Genomic DNA, 23,846 nt, shown 5'->3' with positions numbered 1-23,846 from the left:
CAAGCTGACTCTCGGCGGAAGTGATCTTTGTCTCCAAAGAGGACGTCCATCAGGATCTTGCCGATTGGTGAGCAGGAAAGGTCAGGAACAATGCCGTGGAACACAGTCCGGCTGTTCTCAAGCTGTCTTTGCTTGATTCCTAACTTCTCCATGGTGTCCTTGTACAGGATGTTGATGCTGCTGCCTCTGTCTATCAGAACTCGTGAGAAATGAGCAGCTCGTCTATCCGTGGCAAAGGTGGCATCCAAGACCAAGGCATAAGAGCCCGGATTCGGCATCACCTCTGGGTGATCAGCTCTGCTCCAGCTGATAGGCTTCTCGGACCAGTGCATGAATTCTGGTGTCTTGATGCTACTGCATTCACCTCTTGCTGCTGCAGCCGCCTGCTGCGTCGATCATCAGCCACGCTGGTAAATATCACGTAGGCTCCGTGCTCTTCGGGGTACTCGTCTTGTACTGCGCCGACTGGCCTGACAGCCGGCTGCTGGGGCAGAGGCGGAGGCTGCTGCCCAGCAGGCGGGGGAGGCAGGAGGCCGTCTCCTTTGGCGATCCTGGTGAGCCAGTGGCACTTCCGGGTGGTGTGATTCGACGACTTCGCGCCGCTATGGAACTTGCAAGGACCATCCAGAGTCTGCTCATATGAGAAAGCCGGCAACCAGTTGGGCTTGCCGCCTTTCTGTCGCTTGGGTGGAGGCTGCCCGTCCGGCTGCTGGTCTTCGACTGTCTCCACCTGCCGGCTGCTGGAAGCCGGCTGCGGGGCCTTGCACTTGTGGTCGCTTTGCTCTTGTCGCCGACTGGCATCTCCAGCCGGAGTTCTAGGAGCCTGAGGGGCCACTTTACCAGTCGCACTAACTTGAATCTCCGCCTTCATGGAGGAGTCGGCAGTGGCATACTTGTCTGCTATGATCAGCAGCTCGTCGAGGGTTTCTGGCTCGTCGCAGAGGAGCTTGTGCTTGAGGACGGTGCCTTCTCTGCACCCGGCGGTGAAGTACTCGATAGCCTGCACCTCGTGCACGCCCTCACAAGAGTTTCAGAGCTCGGCCCAACGCGTGAGGTAGTCGCGAGTCGACTCGTTGGGGCCTTGCACGCACAAGGAAAGCTGACGAGGCTTGGGAGGATGCTTGTACGTGCTTGTGAAGTTGCGGACGAATGCATCGGTGAAGTCGACCCAGCTGTTGATGTTGCGGGGCTTCAGGCTGTTCAGCCATGTCCGGGTCGTGCCCTGGAGCATGAGCGGAACGTATTTCATGGCAACACGCTTGTTGTCGTTCGCTATGCTGACGGTCATGGAGTAGTCAACCAGCCAGTCCTCCGGCTTCACGGAGCCGATGTACTTGGGCGTGTCTCTTGGGAGCGTGAACCCTTTGGGAAAGGGCTCGTCTCGAATGCGGGGCCCGAAACAAGGCGGACCCAACTCATCTTCTTCTTCAAGCGCTAGGGATCGGTGAAGTCGGTTGATCCGGTGGCGGGCGTCATTTTCTCCGACTCCCTCTCGGCGGCCAAGGCGGTCGCCGAGAGTCCGATGGTCAACAGGCGGCGGGGAGACTCGCCTTTCCTTGCGAGGAGGAGGAGACGGACAGTCGGCCCGTCGTTCCACTGCTCTCGGGCGGCCGTCTTGGTCGCGCTCTATGGTAACGCGAGTCCGACTACAGCTGACAGCCGGATCCTTGTCTTTCCTTTCTCGGGCGCCGCCAGTCGGCGTCCGAGACGTCGCGCCTTGGTCTCGGCGTGGAGGTGGGTCGTCGTTTTGTCGCTGCGGCGCCTCCGTGCGGCAGCCGGCCTCGTTTTGCGCGGCAGCCGCGTCGAGGAGCCGCTGGACTCGCTCCGTCATCAGGCGGCGCTCTTCGCCCTCGAAGTTGTCCAGCTCGTCCGCCGCCGCCTGGGCGGCTCGAATGTTCTCCGCAGGCGTGGCGTACACAGGGCGATTTGCCCCGAATAGGTTGGCGATGGCCACGCCGCGCTGCTGGACCGCGCCTAGGCGGCTGGGCCCAGCTGGGGCTGGCGAGCCACCTACAGCGCGATCCATCTCACGCTGGTAGGCTTCTGACAAGCGTCTCATGCTAGCCAGCTTCTTCGCGCCTTCGACGAGCTGAAGGCGGCGCGCCTCCAACGCCTCCGTGTCAGCGTCTTCCGAAATGGGCGCAGTCAGGTCTTGCAGTGCCGCGCCAAGTGGGTCATGCGCTCCTCCGCCAGGATGCTCGTCATGACCGATGACGAGCACCTCTGTGACGGTGCTTCCGTCGCTCTCCGCGCGTGGGAGCGGCTCGTCATAGACCACCACATTGGTGGGGAACGCGTCGAGCGACGCGGTGTTGGAGTCGACCAGCATCGGGTCGGTGGAGCCTACAGACTCCAAGTCCATGGCAGGCTCGCCGGCGACGTGGAGTTGGTCAAGGAGGCCCGCGAGGAGGCTCTCGGGGCCGCCCGTGTGTGCGTCGGATGCAGGCTCGTCGGAGAGGCGAACCTCGCTGACAAGATTGGTGAGGCAGCTGGCTGCGCAGGCGATCTCAGCGCCGTGCAGCGCGTCGGCGCAGACTCCGTCTGGTGTGTCGGGCTGGCTGCGCTCGCCAGGGAGGAAAAGGGTTCCCGTCCAGAGCAGGTCTCCGAACGACGGTGCACCAGGCCCCACGGTGGGCGCCAAATGTCGGGGGTTGGGTGCGACATATGCCAAAGGATGGCTTATCATGGTGGGGGCGAGTAGAACGTCGCCGGTGCCTGGAAACGGGATAAGGCGAAGGCATGCACGCCGGCGAATCTTACCCAGCTTCGGGGCTCTCCGTGGAGATAATACCCCTAATGCTGCTCTGCGGGGTCTCCGCATGATCACTATGGTAAAGCGTTTACACGGTTGCTCCTTGAGCTGTTTCCTGGAGATAGGAGAAGGCAAGGCTAGCTCTCTCCTTCCTATATGATCTGGTCTAGTGCTAATGGATTCCAAACCTTTTGCATGGGTGCCTTGGGGGTTTATATAGGCCTACCCCCAGTGGTACAATGGTAATCCGGCTGGACGCGGGCCCAACCGTCAGTCTCTCTGGTCGCCGTCTTATCCGCCGACTCATGGGGCCCGCCGACTGGCTCGGTACGGAGCCGACAGGCTGCGTCCGCCGCGGGCGGGGCTTGCCGGCTGTAGATTACTGTAGTCGTGCCTCTAATGACGCGGGCTCGGTCATGGGGTCGTGGCGACAACTCCGCCGTCTGGCGGGCGATCACTGTGGCCACTCCCTGTCGCGTCTAGTTAATGGCGCGTGGGGCCCGTGGGAGGGGCCGGCCGACTCCTGGGGGCCGACTCCCAACCGGGCCGACTGGTGGCGCTCTCGCCGTCTTCCGTACGCCCGCCGACTGGTGGGACCCGTCGTCCCTGGGTCGTACCGGCAGGCCGACGTGGGCACAGGACTCCGCCTTCTGGGCTGACGTCAGGGCCGGCAGGGCAACAGTGTCGCACCGCGCGGAGATCTCTGCGGGTACGGCGTACTGTAGCCACGCCTGCCCTTGGAAAAGGGGTGGGAGTGAACCTTACTGTGGCCACTCCCCGTCCCGTCCCTCTTTATGAGGGCATGGGGGTTGTTGGCGTCGCGGGCCGACTCCCCAAGGCCGGCTTCTCTGGAAGTCGCCAGTCAGGAGTCGGCTTATCCTGAAGTCGTCCCTGAGACTCGGCCGCGAGTGGGCTGTCGACCGCCTCGCCGCCGACTCTCAGAAGGCGGCTCTTCGTCCTGGGGTCTCGAGGGGCGCAGCCTGCCCCGATGTCTTGAAAGGTTCTGGGCTGGGGTTAGCCTACCCGTGGCCCATTACTCCGACAAAGGCGGAATCTGAAGGTTCTAATTTAGTTAATGGATTGGAAGTGCCCTCAAATATCCCAAGCTCTTGCAGAGTTGACCTAGTTGCAACACCTCATTTACGTGAAAAAATATAACAAACTAACGAGAATTAAGAGAATTGTTGAAGCATCATCTGCCTTTACTGAAAGACCTTTAACTGGAGGTAATTCAGCGTCACATATATTAAACAGAATAGCTGAATTGTTGTGCTCACCTTGTATGTGGTTCTTGATTCTACATAAGAACAACTTTATTTGAAGGCAGGATGGTGCCGATTCTTTAGTTCAGACATTTATGACTGGGGTACTTCAGCCATAACAATAACAATAGATGGTCGATCAGGCAACAACGCTATCGCAAACTTGCTGATTGGGGCTATATTAACCAATGTGCATATAAGGCCCCTGACGACTTGCATGTCATTGGAAATGGTGATATATTATCCTTTCATGATTGGAACATGCATGTTTCAGCCAGCTCGAGGTGCACTTACCAAGGTTGCAACTTACATGATTTACGTATATATGTTGTGAGAAGAAAACCCGAAGAAATGATTATGTGTATTTTAGCGAAGTGTGCTTGTGAACCACATTTTAGCTTGGAATTGTGTAATCACGACATGACATCATGATTCCCCAAAAAAAATTCAGACCATAGTTAGCACAGTATGGACACCTAAATCTTGAACATTCTAAAATAATTACAAGATCCTCATTTTTCTCTATTTATATCAGAAAGTAAAATAAATAAGACCAACCAAAGGGCTAACCCTCGTTGGCTTTTTTTTATAGGAGAAACTCCGTGAGCACCGCGCGTCCGTGCCGGGACTCGAACTCGGGTGGGCTGGCAGCAACCTCAGCTGTCCAGCCAACGGGTCGACGCCAGAAGAACCGCATGCAATCATCAGGAAATACCAAATCTAGGGGTTTCAGAAAGTCAAAGTGTTCCCATCAGACTGCGGAAACACTAATGTTCTACTTTGTTTTTAACCAAAACTAATGTTCCACCTGGGAAGAAAAATGACAGATGCAACTCACGCACATGACCAGGCCTAGGTAATTTATAGCAGATGTCCACCTGTGAGTCCTTTTTCTGGGGCTTACAAGAAACACTTGCAAGTTGTTAAACCGAAAACAGTGAATATAGCTTGCAAGTAATAATCAGAATATTATTCAGCTTCCATTTCAATGAATCGATCAGAGACAAAGTTGATCTTTATTTGACATTCAATCAAACAGTCCCAATCAAATTTAATTTGGGGCAAGGTAGAAAGATGCAAGTCATAACAGGGAGAAAAGCTATCAAGAATGCCATGATGCTTGTTGCGACAAATTTACCACGTTACACCTTTTCGTGGAAGAGTGAAAAGATCTGGATGCGCTTATCTGAAATTCTTAAATGATCAGTTCAAACAAATTATAGAGCCAAAGCAATTCAAAATTTAGCATTATGAAGGAAAGGCTCGTGATTAGTATGCAAATACGAAAGGCACAGGATTACTACAAAGTAGGATGATTGTCTGTCAAAAGCAAAAAGAACTCAGTTTTATGCTTTTCTAAACTAAAGAAGAAACGACCGTACAATTGCAGGAGAAAAAATTGATGTATGCTTTTTCTAACCTCAGCAACAACAAACCCACAATTGCGGCAGACAGGCCTGGGCATCACAATCGAGAACATTTATCACCAAGGCCTCACAAATCAAACCGGACAGCTGATTTCAAGATATCAATGACGTATCGTTCTCTATATTCATCATTTGCAGAGAATGGCCATCACGAGAGCAATTCAGTTTGCTTCTGACTTCTGAGAACAAATCAGCTCTACTGGCAAGCGTGCTTGTGCCCGCAGTCTGCAGAAGCATTTGGACGAACACATGGCGCGCGTCCGCGTCGGCCGTCGGAGTCGAGTAGGACGTCTCGCCGGCTCCCTCCAACTCCAGTGTTGCTTTCCTGCCCTGCGCGGGAGGTGTTCGCCTGTGTGGTGGACTGGTGGATGCAAGGTTGGGGTGGCCAGATCAGCACCATGGTGCCTCTGCCTGCCGTCGTCACTAATGGACGCCGTGGAGGGGAGCCGCTACCACTGGAGGCAGCCGCTCAAGGCGCCGTCCATCTTCCGCCACCAGGCGGAGGTCCGCCTGCATCCGACTCTCCTCGCCGGCACAGTCGCGTTGGTGGGGCAACGATGGTGGCGGCAGAGCTTGCGTCCGAGCTACACGCAGAGAAACAGAGGGGAGGTGGGGCGCTCCTCGTTCCTGCGCTGCACACTGGATTCGTCCTGACATGGATGGCTCCAGGGATCCAGCGACACCTAGCCTTCTCCAAGGCGGGGGCGGGGAGGGGGGGCTCGGGGCACAGGCGGTGTTCCTCTCAGCGGAGGGCTACTGGATGGCAGTGGCGGCGGCGGCGTGCTTCAGGATCCCAACCTACATCGAGATCGAGGGGTAAAAAACCAGACGGTGGATAGATATATGACTAAAAAAACCGACGAAAAATAACTGACGAAAAAAAAACAGACAAAGTAGTCGGTGGGACGAAAAAAAATCTGAAAGCGAAACTACCAACTGCTCCATTATTTAATCTCTTCCTAATAATAATCTTTTTCTATAATATAATATATATATATTATATATTATATTACAGGGTCGCACTATTCGTCATCCTGGACGAGGGATAGTTATTCCTCACCCCAGCCGCGCCTCGAACCAGACGCCACAGCTACGTGAGAATAAAGCGCGAACGTAAATTTACTTCAGGCATGAGTCGTAAAGTTACATCATGAGACCCCACGTAAAAAAAACACCGCGAGGTAAATTTACCTCTTCTCTCTACTATCTACTCTCGAATCAGGAGGAAACCAACTCCATGGATCGTGGGAGGGCTCCGCCATTTTCCACACCTCTCCTCCAGTCCACCAGCTCTACCCCTAATTTGTCCATCGTGCAGCCATGACGGTTCCCTACAGACCAGTGGAGCGGTTCGCTATATCCTGTGGCCCGGAGCCGGCTCCGGTGGCTTTGCAGAAGGGAAGATGTCGTCTAGCCGGCGGGGTCCAGCTGAAACTGAAGCGGCGGCGCCAAGTTGGGCCGCGATCTCAGCCCAGGGCGGCGCTCGGCGCATCGACGCACTCCACGAGCTCGAGCCATTTTCATGTCTCTCCTTCCCATCCTTACCTCCATGATTGGATCTGGATTCAAAGATTTCACCGGCTGCCGTTGAGTCGTCATGGTCTAGGTATGATCGACCTCCTCTTCAAGTTTGGTCAATGGCTCCTACTTCATGCGCCCATGAGCTCCAGCGCCGCCCCTTCCTCTCTTGAATATGGTCACCTGGGCACATCCCCCCTGGTGACATCCCTACCTATTTTTCAACACTGAAGTTATTTTGTTTTGACAAGAGTCAGTCAGAATTTGTGTGTTATGAGTTTGGCATCTAAATGGGGGTGGTAAGTTGTGACGGGACAGTGTTGTAATGCGAGCAGAACGAAATGACCATGTTATGATAAATAAAAATTCTTATGCTAAGGTCTTACAATGTTAGAACAAGTCGATGCATTATCTTTCTGAAATCAGCAGCAAAAGTATCAGTAGCTCATTTTGTTGTGGGGAGCAGAGTTTAACAGTCAATTACTTTTGTTTTTAGTGCTGCTTAGAAATTTCCATAACATGTGTGAAGGCTAATTTGATTCTCAGTTCGTACAGTCACCTTGTTCTATTTCAGTTCTGCATCCTAATCAGATTTTGAGCTTGCTTGGTTTGTTCAAAAACCAGATCAAAAATTTTCAAGTGAAGAGAGAAATTTATTGACATAGGAAAGTTCTCCACTAACACTCTTAATTTTGATACCTGCCATGTAGGAAAGTTCTCCCCTAAAACTTTGATTTCTCTGTATTTCCTGTGTGTGTTATGCAGTGGACAAGTGTGAAAAAGTTGTTGTATATATGACATGAAGAAGTTGAGGTAATGTGTTGCAAACATGATGTTTTCCTAACATCCAATTAATTTGGTTGCAGGACTCCACCACCACTACACAATCACATATGGAGGCTACTAACTTATTTGTAGAATAAAGAGGCCAATATATTTAATCTTTTTAGGTATACTTTGGATTTAAGAAGAAGCTTAATCATTGTTATTTTATATATTTGACAGTTTTGACATAAACTCTCTCACATCTACTCAGTTGATTTGATTGGGAAGCTTAACGGTCTACGCGCTACTCCCTACCACTGTACAGCAGTATTTTTGGCAGTGTACTATCCAATTCTTAGCATTCTTTTTTCTGGCAATAACAAACACGGGAAACCTTATTTTGATTTCTGCAATTGTGTTATGCTGGTGCATCATATATCATCAAGAAAAAAATAGACATAATTGCCAGTATACCCGATTTTGTTTTGGAATTAAATGCTTTAGATCTTGGATGCCGCTTTATCTCCTCTGTTATGTTGACTCAGATTTTATTGGACATATTATTCGACTAGCCATGAGGAGAAAATTCTTGTTCAACGTGTTCTCAAAATGTTGACTTCAGATGTTCTCTTTGAGAAACTATTGACACAGAGAAGTAATGACCTTTCTCCGGTTTTGCATATTAAGAACTATTGTTTGTTAATATCTCATCAATCTTCTTTGACACAATTACAGTTTTGTAAATTTCCAAATTTATTGGAGAAAAGAGATCAAATTTTTCTTCTCATTCTCATGCAGCTTCAGATGTTTTACCCATTAGCTTTTGCTATAGGCTTTCGTACAAGTTATCTTGCTCACAGCAAGATCTGCATCCTTGCATTGTAGATGGTAGTTGAACCAACTAATTCAGTATGAACTAATAGTGCAGGGGTTCTACAGATGCAGGGCCACCAAGGAATGTGTTGCGAGGAAGCACGTGTGGAGTGGTGGTGCTGCAACACCGAGATGCTCGTGTCACCGACTAGAACAAGGCAACAAAAAGAATCATATGCAGTCACTCGACCTGTCGATGCTTGCGCAAATTCAGAAGCTTGACTGAATCTGCCAATGCTAGAAGAAGATAGAATAACTCTGAATTTGTATGCCATATATGGAACATGTCATTCAGCCGATTTTTGGTTATTCATCTGACAAAATATCTGGATGCAAATAAATTTTTTAATAAGGCCAAGATTTCACTGCCATATTTTTCATGATGTAGTGAATATTTTTATCGGGGGTGCAATGCATTTACCATTTGAATTATTATGTCGATAAAATTGCTCCATGCGAGCGGTTGTCAAATTTCCTTGTAGAAGTACCACTCGAAGTTCATTCTTCTAATCTGTGTATGCTTTCAGAAAATGATGATAGGCTTATCAATAAGTGTCTTGTTGAGTGTATCTAAGAAAAATAATGTTGAGTTATTGGTTTGGGAGTCCTCCTTTTGATTCTCCTCCAGCGTTTTGTAGCACTGTCTACCGGATCATCACGTCTTGTGCTCAACCCATTAGCTGACCACACACAAAAAGATTCTTTGTGTTCAACTCATTAGCTCTAGACCACACACAAAAATATTCTTGTGAGTTGTTGTGAAGACATAAGTATTACATTGATACACTGGGCTACATGAGAACTACCCAAAAAGCACTTGAATTTCATTACACAACTAGGTCGGTTTACAATGAACAAACACGATCAGAGTTCGTCATACACAATCATACAGACAATAAATTCAGTAAGCTATTTGAGAAAGTAGCATCTAAATATTCAATATCTACAGACAAGACTATCTATCTGTAGTGACAAGACTATCTTTCTGTAGTGCAACACTCTCCCATCGATCTTGAGATGGACACTGTTCTCGCCTATCTGCAGACATTTGTAGTTCCAATTAGGAGTTGCAAAATCAACATCTGGATGACCGTAAAGTTTCTGCAAAGATGTTTCCAGTTAGCCTTTGCAACATCCTCATCTGGATGACCATACAGTTTGAGCAATGATTTCTGAAATAGTTTCAGAGTTTTGGCAACTGTTACATGTACACGTATCATTGCAGCTCCTCATGACTACTCTGTTCCTGTCATGGGAAGGGAACCTTGATATACAGAAACTGTCGATTTGTGGAAAGTTAGTGCTGCCGAAATTTTACTGTGATATTTTCATTCATCAAATAATGGTGCATGATAGCGGACAAGATAATAAGCGGTCAAGAGAGATGTGAGCAGGATCTCAAGTCTCAACTACAAAAGATTAATTAGTTGTTTTTTTAGAGAAGATTAATTAGTTGTTGATACCATGCCATTCTATACAAACCTATACGAACGTAACAAATTCTTCCATTCTGTATTGCTCAAAGCCCCAAACAATCTAGGGAGTAGAATGCGCGTGAGAAAATACACATCTGTCTTTGAGTTCCTTGCTAATTGCAAATGAAATGAAGGGGGCAATAATTTGCATAGAAATATTAAGAGAACTAGTAAACCCATAGCATCGACTTGTTGGCAGGATTTACCTTACGACCAAAATTTGAAGTCAGGACATGAATTTCTGAAAGAAACAACTGCAAATGGTAGGTTTGCTCACCATGAAATCCCGAATGGAAAACAGTAACAAAACGTGAACCAAAAAAAAGCCTAGCTGGACTGAAGATTTAGCTCGCCACCGTACCCTGATGTCGAAACCCAATGGTGTGCTCCGCCCACCATATAACCACCCACAGCAGTGCCGAGGCCGGCCAGCGCTTGCTGATGCCACCCCTCGAGCCAGTCGCAGGCTCCCAAAGCTTCAAAACCTTTGAGTAAATGGCAAACAGTCTTAGAAATTCTCCTAGAAAGGAACAGCTTAAAGATTCACGTACACCTAAACCATGTACTTGCATGAGCACACAACTATTAAACACTCCTTAATCTAAATTGTGTTATTCATTTTCTATAGATGGCTTAATAAACTCCAAAATACAACACTCTCCTTGTCCTATTCTTATATGCAACTAAACTGATTAATGTTTGCTAACAGGAAAAATTGCTTGCTTTATACTGAATCCCTGATTTGTTGGAACTGCCGAAGAAACTAGTTGTGAATTCCAATTAGGTAACTGCATAGTGCAGCTACCTACGCCAACAGCTATGCCTGATTGTACTATATTCAAATCAAGCCAATTTCCTGGTGCACATGACCATCGTGAAGTGACTCATGCAACCAACTTTGCTATAATAAACACAAGAGCAGTCGAACCCCAATCCTAACCAATCAGAACATAATTTTCTCGCCTGCGCACCATTGCCTCGTCTCCAAGTCCCTTGCATACATCTTCTGCTCCTAGATTTCTTGGCAGAATTCCAATTCCTTGATTGCCTAATAAATTCACAAAACATAAAACTAGCATCATCGATTAAAATCTTATCTTAAGAATAGCATAAAATAAAAATCCACGTAAAGTGAATATTCTTTAATTGAAGAAATATTGCTCGTATGTATGTGCAAATTTCGATTATAACATAAATATACAGATAGCATTGTCAGCTAACCTTCAATTAAGTCAGAACCATCATTTATTGCTAAAGGATGAAAATTCGTGAAACTTAAACAAAAGCAAAATCAGTAGAGTATTCATATGTCCCATGACAAAAAAAAAACTGATCTCAGCTAGATTGAAGTCTGATACTCTACTGTTGTTCCTTTCTCCGCGGCCTTGAGCTTCTCCTCTTCTTCTATGTCATCCACATGACCTTCATCTCCTCCTTGAATTGATTCCACCGCCAGGAGTCCGTCTCAAGCATTACCTCCATCACCCGAGCTCCTCATTTATATTTCCTTTCCTTGCTTGGTCTGCTTCCTCTTCCCCTGCACTGCTCCCAAAAACCAATAAGCCTAACCCTATAAATTCAGAAGTTCATGGAGGAGGATAGGGGAAGACGAGGAGGAGGGTGGTCTTATACCGCCGACAGTGGAGAGGGACGCCGGAGAAGGTCGCTGTCACTGCCGAGCTCGCCCGGATCTTGCATCGCCCACGGTGCCTCCGAGTCGTTGCCGCACGAAAGAGGAAAGGGTAGTACTCCACACGCGGAAGAGGTAGTCCCCGCCGTTGGGTCATCCCTCCGGCGCCGTCGCTGGCTCGCTGCCGCTGCCTCCACATTGACGAGATTTTTTCTTTTTTGAGGGGAACCGCAACGGCGAGATGCGAGCAGCCGGAAGGAGAGAGAAACGGACCGGGGGCATGGCCTAGTTTTTTTCTTTGCAATCAGGGGTAGTGGACGACCCGTTTTCCATCGACGTAAAATTACATTGCTGACGTTAGTTAAACTAGACCATCCCTCGGTCGATCGACCAGGGTGAGGAATTATTTATTCTTCACCCTGCGTATTAAATAGACCTTATATATATATATATATATATATATATATATATATATCTTTCCCTAATAATAAAGTACGGATTGACTTTGTGGGTTTACCGTCACAATACGCTTCTTCCCGTGATTTTACGCTTTCAATTTGAATTTAAAGCATATTCAAGGTGGTACTAAATTTTGATACTATTCATGTGACCCGCCACACACAACTTCCGTACGGAGGGATGAGACTCGAACGAAGCCTACGTGATGGAAAACACGCAGCTTGGGCTATGGCCTAACTAATCTAGCCAACATAAAGGGCCTGGCAAAAATATTAGATGCTACTTGGAATTGAACTCACGACCTCATCTTCGCCTAGCTATTGTCGGCACCAACTGAGCTGGTTTGCTAAGAAGAAAAGTTTGTTTCATGTATTATTAATCCCACCTCGCGTCCTTAAATCCAATCCTACTAATTTATATAGGCCTTTCAATGTCCTGGTTATCAAGGAGCTGTCTGGGAATCAATAAGCAAAGGCTGAGAAAAGGAAGCAACTCATACATGCATGCACGATGGGCCTGAAGGAGATTAACAGAAACAAGGAAGTGTAAATTCATTCTCTGGCAGGCTAGCTTGCAGATATGCAGATGGGGGACATGAAAGGAGTGAAGGAAAGGGAACGGAACGAGCGAAAAAAGGCTGGGACAGCGGTGACAGGGGTGAAAGAAGAAAAACGGCAGGGCGTGAGGGCGTGAGGGTCGGACCCGAGGTGCTCGAGCGCTGCCTGCGCTGCTGCTCGGCTCTAGAGAAAGCTAGAGCAAGGAAGAAGCTCGCAGGTTGTTACAATGTTCATTTTGTTTTTAGAGAATAGGGCTTTGAAACGTGGCATCACTACAATGACGAGGTGTACACGTGGCCGGCCGGCCATGACTACAACGAGGCGTATGGGGTCTCTGGCCAGCGGCGACGGTTTACTCGAGACAATAGAGAAAATAGTTCTTTTCTGTTCAAAGTGGCGGGAGAGAGAAAATATAGAAAAATAAATCTATTGCAGGGAGCTTGAAATTGATGAACAAACGAGATGTGTGCGTGCGGTTCTAGTCTCTCAACGTGCGCGTCTTTTTTTAAAAAAGAGCCTATCCGATGTCTACGTGAAATGCTTATGTTTGGATCAAGTCCAAATTATGCAAAAAAGGAAAATGGAGTATAACCTTGCAAACCAAACAACCAATCTTCTCTAAAAAATAACATAGCAAAAAACGGCTTGCATTTGAATATTTTTTAAAAAAATCTCTATAAAAAATTCCCATTCAATGCACCACTACTCTTCCATCTGATGGTAGTACGAAGCTGAAGGACGTGTCGTCAAAGTACATGAACACGGCTTCATAATAAAACATTAATTGTGGATACCAAAAACCTTACCATCATCGACGAGAGGAGGACGTTGCGAATATTAAAAGTGCCAACATGAATAAATGACTCACTAGGAAAGTGCGATGATTTTTTTTCCTTAAAGCATGATATGCATTTGTTTTATACCTCGACATGCGATGGGTATTTGGTGGACACCTCAATTTTCTTTCTCGTTGCAACGCACGGACATATGTGCTATCATGAATAAACGAAAATCTATATTTAAAAGAGACCGCAAAATTGGCCTTGATCCCTGGTGGCTAATGGTGTACAAATAAAGGGGGACTTGAATTGGGTTGAAGTTGGATTAAATCCGTCATGCAGCGGTGGTGGGCTAGCAAAAGCAAAATTCATAACAACGTAGAGAAGGTGATGCTTCTAAATTCATAACACTGCAGTTTCTAGACTTATTTTAGCAATTTTTGATCATTAGTGGTACCCGGACCATCGAGGACATGAATGTTTGGGCTACACCTTCCAGGTTGCTATCATAAGATTGTGGCGATCTCGCCATGGTTAAATTCTTACTCCAAATAAGGAGTTGTCGACCATTATCCGAAGACATATGGTGTGTATACTGTAAACCGATGAGGCGATGAGGCATTGTAGGAGACGAGGAAGCGGCTCACAGCTTCCACAATCGACATGCCCGACTAGCTCATCGCCACACTCATGAAACACATATGCATGGGTGATGGCATGCCAGGGTGTCTACCAAAGCCCATGCCTCTACGAACAAGCCTGGCTCGTTGGACCCACTTGCATTAGTCCGCAACAAACGAGATGGAATCCAGCTTTGGTGTTTGTTCTATGGTAAAGCACATGCGTTCCGTCAAAGAAAAAAATCCAATTAATTTCGGTGATAAACACTATCTTTTTTCTCCCGTTGCAACGTACGGACATTTTTACTAGTATATAATAAAGCACGAATTGACTCCATGGGTTCACCGTCACAATACGCTTGTTCCTGTGAATTTACGCTTTCAATTTTTTTTCACCTATATTATTTTCCACATCCAAGATGATACTATTCATCTTTCTGGCACGATTTTTGTCCGTTTGTTGTTTCCATATATAATTATTTTCGCACGTGACAGGCCATCCAGATTTTTGATAGCCGGCCCACTTGATATGTGAATGGGCGCAAAAATTAAAAATTATATGCTGAGGATTCGAACGCTGACTGCCAGAAAAGCGCATAGAGCAAATCACCAACTCAGCTGGCACATTGTATATTTATAAAAACAAGGATTACCCTCTTACTCTACCAAGCCAGGAGGGGCCACATTATTCCGTCCCACCCGAAGGAAGCCACACTACCGAACGGGTGAGGCTGGCCCACAACCTGGTGCAATAAATAGTCCCATACTGCTCCCTTAAACTCAGTCTTTGTAATTTATATACATCTTCGAGTTTAGATTATCCTCTTACTCTACCAAGCCAGGAGGGGCCACATTATTCCGTCCCACCCGAAGGAAGCCACACTACCGAACGGGCGAGGCTGGCCCATAACCTGGTGCAATAAATAGTCCCATACCGCTCCCTTAAACTCAGTCTTTGTAATTTATATACATCTTCGAGTTTTCTCGGTATCAAGGAGCCATCTCGGAAATCAATAAAGAAGGAAATAAGTCCTTTCATAATAAGGAAGGAAAGAGAGAAAAAAAGAAGGAAAGAAGAGGGATTTCATAACAGAATAAGAACGAAAAAAGAGAAAAATAAATAAGGAAAGAGGGCGGGTTGGTGGCAGACTAAGGAAAGAAAGAGGGAGAAAAATAAAGAAGAAAAGAGGGCGGGTTGATGGCGGAATAAGGAAAGAAAGAGGGCCGGTATTTCATCTCTAGACAGAGACAAAATGGAAAGTGTCCCATAAATAATAAGATAAGGAAAATATATAAAACTAAAAAAAGGAAAGAGAGGGTCTCCAAATGGGATATAATGGCACTAAACGTCTCCGTGCATGCATCAGGCAAGTTGAACTACTCCCTCCATCACAGTTTAGAAGGCATAGTTAAATTTGCGTGCATTTCTATAATAGACAAGGTTTAGGGCGCATTGCATTTATTTTTAGTAGCTAATTAGTACTCCGATATACTATTTTTATATGCATGCGTAGTGTGAATGCTATTTTTTAGCCCATCTCACAACCAATAGATAACCACCTAGGTCTCAGAGAATTTTTAAGCGCGCCTTCTAAACCGTGACGGAGGTAGTACTTTTTATATCTGAATTGACATCAAATTATAACTTAATAGCAAATTATGTTGGAGTTGTTTAACATGCGCAAAAAAAATACTATGTCTAAATCATAATAAACAGGACTCATTCTATGTTGGTCATGTACAATATTTTTCTGAGAACAAAACATTTGCTCTTATTTTTCTGCTCGACACGCTAGCGCCCATCACAAACTCTTAGAGTGCTCCTAATAAAAATAATTTTGGTCACCAAAGCACAATCCGTTGGACTACCTGTTGTGTGTAACACAAACTCCGCACTGATGGATGATCTTTATACAATGCTCCTAATATTATTGCCCCGCAAAAAATGCTTCTAATATCATTGGACACAAATAGCGCTATGCTACCCAGTCCCTAAACCTAGCCAACACTGGTTCATGGAAATCTTTGTTGTCTCCGTAGTGAAGCAAGAATGTTGTACTAAGACTTTACTATTTTTATTATAGTGCGATATTTTTGGGGCATCACTAAGCAATGTCAAAAAATCCGTGAAGAGATACTCGCGACCAGGTAGATATTTCTGTGATTTAAATTGCACGCACCTACAGTATACTTACGAATTTCTTTCACGGTTATGTTTTTGCACAACACATCTTTTCATGTGTGTTTATCATGTGGCAGTGTGCAAGATTTCAAAGAGTTTACTGATGTCATCATTTGTGGTAGTCGGTCGTAGGGCTGCGAGAAAAGCTCAAGACTCGTGAGCCGCTCGAGATTGGCTCGTATTTTGACTTGACTCGAGATCGACTCGAAGAGAAATGAGCTGAGTATGAACACTTTATGTAGCTCGATAGAGAAACGAGTTAATCTTGAGCCAACACTGGCTCGCTCGATTTTAGCTCGATAGCTCGATGTCAAATAATTATATTAAATAATCTTGATTGTATATTAAAAGAAAATAGGACAATCTATTGCCATATATGTTGTGTACAATTTTTCTCAATTTTACCTAGTAGGAAACATGAAGGCCTAATTAAACAGGACAAACTTAGCCTCAATATGGTGCATGGTCATTCGTGTGTCAAATATCCTATTATTCTCTGCCAAAGTTTAAGAGCAGACGCACCTTGATTTTTCTATCTTTCTAGTTCATTGATCCCTACTTATCAAGTGCTAGTCTTAAGTTGAGAGAGAATAAGTCAAATTTTATAGTGGTTTTCTATGTTGTGTTGTGGGCTATAATGTTTGAAAAAATGCCTTAGATTATTCATAAAATCATCTTATTATTTAGCTCGAAACTAGCTCGAGATCGGCTCGAGATCGATGCAAGTTGAGCATGAGTCATTTTCTGCGGCTCGATCTTGAGCTTCCCTCATGTTGAGCTTGCTCGAATTTTAGTATAATCTGAGCTGAGCCTAGTCCAACTCGCTCGAGCTCGACTAGTTTGCAGCCCTAGTCGGTCGTGGGAGGAGGAGGGGGAAGGGTCTTGAGCTATCGGGTTCATGAAGTATGGTTTTGTTCTTCTCCCGCTGCAACGCACGGGCATTTGTGCTAGTCTCTCCTTAATAATAAAGCACGGGTTGACTCCGTGGGTTCACCGTCACAATACGCTTCTTCCCGTGAATTTACGCTTTCAGTTTTTTTTTCAATACGTCTATATTTTTTCCAAAATCCAAGGTGGTACTAATCTATCTATATATAACACTTCGTATAAAATTTCAAGATTGGGCCGCAGCGCGCACACGAAGCTAGCCCAAGAAAATACAAAAATAATTGCCAACCCATGTAGCACGCCGTCTTATTTTCCAGCTACGACGCACAAGATAAGGTGAGCGCTCCATACGTTTTTACGTTTTTGTTGTTTTCATACACAATTCATTAATTGTTCACCCGATCGTCCGATTAGGCAAACCACCTGCGCCTGAGTTGTCTGACTCGATCTCCATGGCTATTACTTGGGCCTTAGCCCACCGAAGAGGTATGTTGCCAGGTGTCCCGATCTCCTTCCTATTTGAACAAGTCCTTCCTCTTTTTGAATCCTTTCTGCGCCGGTCGCCTCCTCCAACAGAAACTCTCTTCGAGCACGCACACGCCCATGCGGGGATCGGCGGGGGCTCTTTTGGCCCACAGGCCGATGAAGGCACATATAAAGGCTTCTCGACTCCCTCGAGTCCTCGGCCGAAGCCCCAATTCAATTCAGCGACAGGAACAATCTCACGGGAGCAGGGGCTTCCTCTATGTGGGGTGCGCACCGCGTCGTCGTCGTTGTCGTCGGTGGCGGTCTAACCGTTATGGGCATGGAACCCTAAAGCTACCGGCAGCTTTGCCGAAGACGGGAGCTAAATCTGTGCTGTGTTGATCGTAGTTGAACTAACGGCGGCGACAGGAACAAGCTGCACGGCAGCGGCGGCAGCGGTGACATCAGCGACATGAACAATCTGACAGGAGCAGGCTAGCTTTATGTGGGGTGCGAGCGTGTCGTTGGTCGTATTCTAACTGTGTCGCGACGAGAGTCGTTGGTGCATGTGTTGCATGCCGCGGTCGTGGAGTTGAATAATTGGAGCTTCCATGGAAGGCAACGACGAGTCGACAATAAGTAGGTTGGGGAGGAGAGGGCGGAGGGGTAGACAACAAGAGGCCATGATCAGTTGCAGAGATTGTGAGGCACGTCAGAAAGGCACCATTTCTGGTGCAGTAAGAGATTGTAACTATGTGGCGCGACCGCGCGAGCCGGCGTCTAATAGCGGCCGTCGTCAATACCATATTTGAGGAATACAGAGAGGAAAGGCGATCAGGTCCGTTGCAATGTCAAGCTATGATTAACTTTACATGGACAATTATGGCTGTGACTTCCATTACTAACATGGTGTCCAAGTTCCTCGGAAGATTCCGTTTTGCACAGCTAGGACGACCATAGCGCTAGACAGATGCATGAGCCCCAATAAACTCATAATAATGCATCTTCTAGGACATGCAGGCGGTGTTTCTTAAGTATGTACTTCTGATTGATGGCCTCCTATATACAACAACTAGAGATCAGATAGGTTATTTCCTAGCATGGCCTGAAGGGCACTGCTTGCAGCAGTGGTGCCAAAAATTGCTGCCCATATGGTGTCGTTGCTTTCCTGGCACGTGCTTATTAGTCTCACCATATTTTGTTTGATATTGTTGGTAATTTTTTCAACTGATCTCGAAATAGTAGAGAGTGCGCATACATATTAGGATCATTGTCAGGCCACCTCAAGGTTGCCGGCAGCAGCTACCAGTGTCCAAGAAAACTGTGCCATTTATTAGTGTAAACAATTAATGTTTTCCTACTACTTCTTTGAGTATTTGTGTTCTACATGATCATTCTTACTCATGATATGCTAACATGAAATTGCTCTTTCAGGACATGCGTGGGGGTGTGCCTAAATGCATAGTTAAAACACGAGATATAATATTCTCTTTCTTTTTAGAGTATTGATAGACCCTTCTTCACATTAAGTTATCATTTGGTTTCACAAGTTTTTTTACACTAATTCAGTTTCATTGTTTTAGTATGTTTTCCAAAAACATGTTACCTTGCTCCTCCCATCCATAAGTATCCCTCAAGGATATCATGTTTGTTTTTTATTATCCAATTAATTAATATTTTCTAGACTCTCTCAAACGTGTATTTTTCTGTCCCAGGGTTTCCATTGGTATTTGTTCCAATGATTTTTTTTCTTGAAGTCTGTTCTAATTGTCAGTCTTTGTAGATGGTGATCCATATTGTAATTGATTGGCGTGCGAGGATCTGTTTCTTCCGTTGCAACGCACGGACATATGTGTGTTAGTTAATAATAAAGCACGGATTGACTTTGTCGGATTCATCGTCACAATACGCTTCTTCACGTGAATTTACGCTTTCGCTTTGAATTTAAAACATATACGCGAGGTGATACTAATAAAATTGAGTACGTCGCATGCTAGGCTCGCTCATGCTATTGATCCTTTTATTACGGGGGCCTTCTCTTACATTGATCCTTTTATTATGGGCCTTCTCTTATGGATCGTCCAGTATTGAAAAGAAAAACTCCTGAAAGCGCACGCACACGCGGACATCTCCTTCTTTCTCTCAACACGCACGAACTCCTCCTGACCAGCGTTGGCCGCCGCCGATCTGGACTCTCCGGCTCCCGTGCTCCCCCCCCATCCCGCGCTGCTAAGGGAAGGAAGGGCATGGCCCTGCGAGCGGCCGCGACGAGGCTTGCATCCTCCATCCGCCGCCACAGCCACCTCCCAATGTCCGAGTTGCTGCTCCCGTGTCGTGATTGGAGACCGTGTCCTTTTCCAACTGCAATCAATGGATTTCCCTACCCGGATTTGAGTCGCCTGGTATAAGAAGGAAGGGTCCTCGGCCGGAATCTCCATCAGGTTGCGTCCTTGGACCAGAAGCTCCATCAAATCCCATCGAAATTGCAATTTTCCTTGAAACATCCAATTTCGCCGCCGAGTTCGCTGGAGGAAGAAACGCCGAGTTCGCCGGAGGAACAAGAACGTCCGTCCAACCGTCCAATGTCGCTGCTGGTGGCTACACCAGAGGTATATATCCCCTTGATATTCATTGGATGCAATTCCCTGTTTTAGATGTTGTTTCTGTCCCCTGCCATTGACTACGCAACAAGGGATGGAACCTGAGGCACAGCCGCTATGGTGCTGAGAAGGAGGCGGCTGTGGCACCCGACAAATGCTGGACTCGGATTTGATGCTCAATTAGGGCGGCCACACACATGACTCTGCCCAAGATTCAACTGCAGGTGGCTCGGATAAAAAGGATTGCAACATAGAACTGTTGATAAGATGGTTAGTTTTGGAAGGGGAATGGTAGTATGAGCAGAGATTGAAAACAAGGCTGCAGTGCAAACACTCTTGCTCAACCAATTTAAGCTCAACGTCAGCTGTTGATTAAACATTGGATATACTCCCCCAAATGACATCGTTGCACTACACTGGACCTGACGAGGAGGGGATCCAGCTAGATGTCTGATGGCACTTCCACATGTATAAGCTTTGTATGTCCCTCCTTTTTCTGCATCTTTGTTTCCAAAGGTCGAGAAAGTACGTCTCATCTTTTTCTTCAAAATTTCTTGCATGAGACTGACCATTGTTTCTTCTTTTTCTTTAGGAGCTTAGGTTGTATTTCTGAGGGGAGCATACTTATTATTACCTTAATTGGGTTTGACTTTTGGCTACTGTATTGCTGTCACAACTTACCTGCGAAATAGAAAGAGAGTCATGTTTGATAAGGTATTCTGATTCAGCTGTATGCTTGCAGAGCATTTATTTTTCTATCCAAGTATTACTAGACTCTACCAAGTTTTATAATGACATAACATTAACTTGTTATAGGATATGTACCGAGTAATGAGTATGTACAGAAGTGTTGGTTCTTGGTTCTTGCATGGAGGTGAGCAATTATGGGTTGCAAACGTTGTTGCTGCCCATCACCTGGTCCAATTGAAGCACAACCAATAGGCTGCCTTGAATAAAGGAGTTCTCAAAGATGATGTCTTTTAGCACGACCATTTTTATTGATTTAGTTTCTGTACAATTTTGGGGCATCCAAACTTGGAAAGTTTCATCCTTCAAGTTAAATTGGGACAATCCATTCATTAATTTCAGCGAAAAATATTGGTACTATTCTTCCTATTTTTATTCACATTCGTAGAAATATATGTTTAATGATGGCTCTGCAATTTTCCTATTAGTATGCATGATTTTTCTTTTTGATTGCTCACCCTTGTACTTTTTGCAGTAAGATCATAAATGACAATTATAACGGTGGCGATTTTTACCATCAATTCCTTATTTTTCACTTCTCTCACACTCATGATAGGTTGATATATATTTCCAGTTATCTTTACATCTTCAATATGTTGATGTAGCTCCAATCCCATGATACAATCAATTCATTTTCCGCAGCCCATCTCATGCAGGCAGATGGGGCGATACATTCATGAGCTTGCCACTATGCTTAACTAGCTTGTTCAACTTCTCTTGTGAGATCAAATTACTTTGACGTGAATTTTCATAGCTCTTTGTGCTCTTTCCTTCTTGCTGAACCAATGTTTCCTCATGAGGTGACCCTGATTATGTGGACCCTGATTTGACTTGGAGTCTGCCTTAACTAACGCCTCTGATATTTAGATAGAGACAAGGGGACGGGTGAATCCTGCGGAGGCGGACGAGGTCACAAGGAGGTGTACGCCAAGGCCGATCCCATCAGGAACTACATCTACCGCCGTCGCCTCTCCTGTGAGCGTCTGGGAGCCCCTCCTCGGCTCCTCCCACAAACACATAGCGGCGTCTTAAGCATGTCCGCCGCTCGCTGCCGCCGGCTGGTCGTCGTCTCCCTCACCGGCATCCCAACGAATCCATCGGCAGTAGCCTTCCTCTCTTCGATCTTGACGTCCGTTTCGTTCGTCGTTATCCAGCCCCTTTCTCCCTGAGACGGCAAGGAGATGGACGCTGCCGAGATTAGGTCAAGCGCGGCAAAGCATACCAGACCCGATCCAGCACCATCCTCCCTGCTGTGGCAAGGAGACGGGCGCTTCACAGGCGAAGTCGGGCCCGATGAAGTAGGCTGGATCGATCTCCTGCACGTACCAGTCGGTGCCGACTACTACTGAACCCCATCCATGGATGCAAGGTCTCCGTGCTCATCGTCGACGGCTGCACCCTGGCCAAGTCACTCATCATTCGCGAGTACATCCATACCGCTTGACGGTGCAGCTGACATGTACGAGGGTGCCGACGCTTGACGGAGACGAGAGCACAGAAGAGGCTGCCGCCATCGAACCCTGTCAGAGCATGCCACGCCGACCCACGGAAGCAGGCTGCCATCGTTGAACCTGGCCAGCCACGATAGTGCATGAATAAGGGCGCCGCAATCGAACCGGCATGCTGCGTGCGTGAAGCCGTGGAGTACCAAGGTGCAGGCCATCGTGCATTGTGTTCACCCCGGGGGTAAAGCTCGGCGATGGAAGCTGCCACGCTACAAGATGCACGTTGCACATCCGCGTGGCGATCATGCACGCATATGCTCTCGTAGCCAGGTGCGGTCGCATGAGCTCCTGGGCGGCGTAGATATACAGCGAGCATGCATGTAGTACGCACAAAGCATCAGCATGACTGACAGTTCTTTTGTCGGAAGAGCCTGACAAATAGTTGTAGCTCCTCAACTAATCTATGTCTAAAGTTTCAAAGCAAGGATCAATATGCAAGTAAAAAATAAAAAATCAAGGATCAATATGGCAGCTATATTTACACTGCTAAAATTTCAATTTACTCTGACCGATGTTGCGTGTTTGTCCAGCTGTTTTGTAGCTAGGTACAGGCAGACAGGTCTCATGCTTAGGCATTTGACACGAACGATGGAAATTTAATGCAGAAACTCAATGAGACCATGACTAACTACCGTCACATGAAATTACTGGCTACTGCATTCTATTGATCATGCATGGCCACTGAATTCTTAAATTTATTTTTATATCCGTTGCAACGCACGGGCCCTTTTACTAGTATATATATTGACTTGTTGCTTGTAGGGGCAATGAGATATTCACGCATTGACCCTTTTTGCATATGGGGCAATGAGATATTCATGACCAAGTATCAAGTGAGGAGACTGATAAGAATTATTAGCAAAAAGATACGAATGGTGGCAAGCAAATTATTTGTTTATGGTCTATCCAACACAACAGTGAGTTGTAGGATGGTAACTACAAACTCTGTAGCCTTCTCTTTTTACTGCCCATAATGAGTTTTTAGACAACAATGTCTGAATCTTTTTCGTTCCCAGTGGTTCCCGAAGCAGTTCACTCAAGATGACCTCGCAAAGTACATGATTGGTGGACACGCGATGAAGGTTAAAGTATTTCATCCAGACTACAATGAGCATCGAGAAGTCGTAATGAAGACAGTGAAGGATGGACGAGCAACCATCACAAGGGGTTGGCCTAGAGTCGTGTGCGCATTACGCATGGAGGAGGGCACAATATGGGCATTCCGCTTCACCTTCTTCAGCAACCAGAATGTCTTTCGCCTCTCTCTTTACAGTCTTTCGTACAACCGTGGTTCGTCATTCTTTACTTGGTGCTTCTGTAGTTCTTCAGTATATGTACCTGT

At 46.4% G+C, this 23,846-nt stretch overlaps 1 protein-coding gene and 2 long non-coding RNA genes across 20 annotated transcripts; 2 read left to right on the top strand and 1 right to left on the bottom strand.

Moving 5' to 3' along the window:
- The first annotated feature begins 6,534 nt into the window (after nt 1-6,534).
- LOC125536871 lies at nt 6,535-8,970 on the top strand. Of its 13 annotated transcripts, XR_007295273.1 has the most exons (4): nt 6,564-7,047; nt 7,826-7,909; nt 7,996-8,065; nt 8,648-8,970. XR_007295273.1 is itself a non-coding variant. In XM_048700148.1 (2 exons), exons 1-2 carry the CDS (start codon nt 6,762-6,764, stop codon nt 8,821-8,823), a joined length of 462 nt encoding a protein of 153 aa, XP_048556105.1. In that variant the 5' UTR covers nt 6,571-6,761; the 3' UTR covers nt 8,824-8,970. The 13 variants fall into 13 exon arrangements, 1 of the variants encoding a protein (XP_048556105.1); XR_007295275.1 differs by having other exon boundaries at nt 6,557-7,909; nt 8,664-8,970; XR_007295276.1 differs by lacking the exon at nt 7,996-8,065 and having other exon boundaries at nt 6,566-7,047; nt 8,653-8,970.
- LOC125536873 lies at nt 8,651-12,024 on the bottom strand. Of its 6 annotated transcripts, none has more exons than XR_007295282.1 (4): nt 11,705-12,024; nt 11,044-11,614; nt 10,279-10,557; nt 8,651-9,698 (listed from the first exon to the last, which is right to left on the bottom strand). It is a non-coding gene; the product is annotated as an uncharacterized LOC125536873 (long non-coding RNA). The 6 variants fall into 6 exon arrangements; XR_007295283.1 differs by having other exon boundaries at nt 8,651-9,635; XR_007295280.1 differs by having other exon boundaries at nt 8,651-10,326; nt 10,434-10,557.
- Nucleotides 12,025-19,757: 7,733 nt separating this feature from the next.
- On the top strand, nt 19,758-22,659 carry LOC125536870. The gene is made up of 3 exons (XR_007295265.1): nt 19,758-20,731; nt 20,845-20,966; nt 21,069-22,659. It is a non-coding gene; the product is annotated as an uncharacterized LOC125536870 (long non-coding RNA).
- The last annotated feature ends 1,187 nt before the right edge of the window (nt 22,660-23,846 follow it).

The sequence above is a fragment of the Triticum urartu genome, chromosome 2, assembly GCF_003073215.2.
Source record: "Triticum urartu cultivar G1812 chromosome 2, Tu2.1, whole genome shotgun sequence".
Taxonomy (NCBI): domain Eukaryota; kingdom Viridiplantae; phylum Streptophyta; class Magnoliopsida; order Poales; family Poaceae; genus Triticum; species Triticum urartu.
The sequence above is the reverse complement of the archived record's forward strand: the minus strand, read 5'-3'. Positions and strand labels throughout refer to the sequence as shown.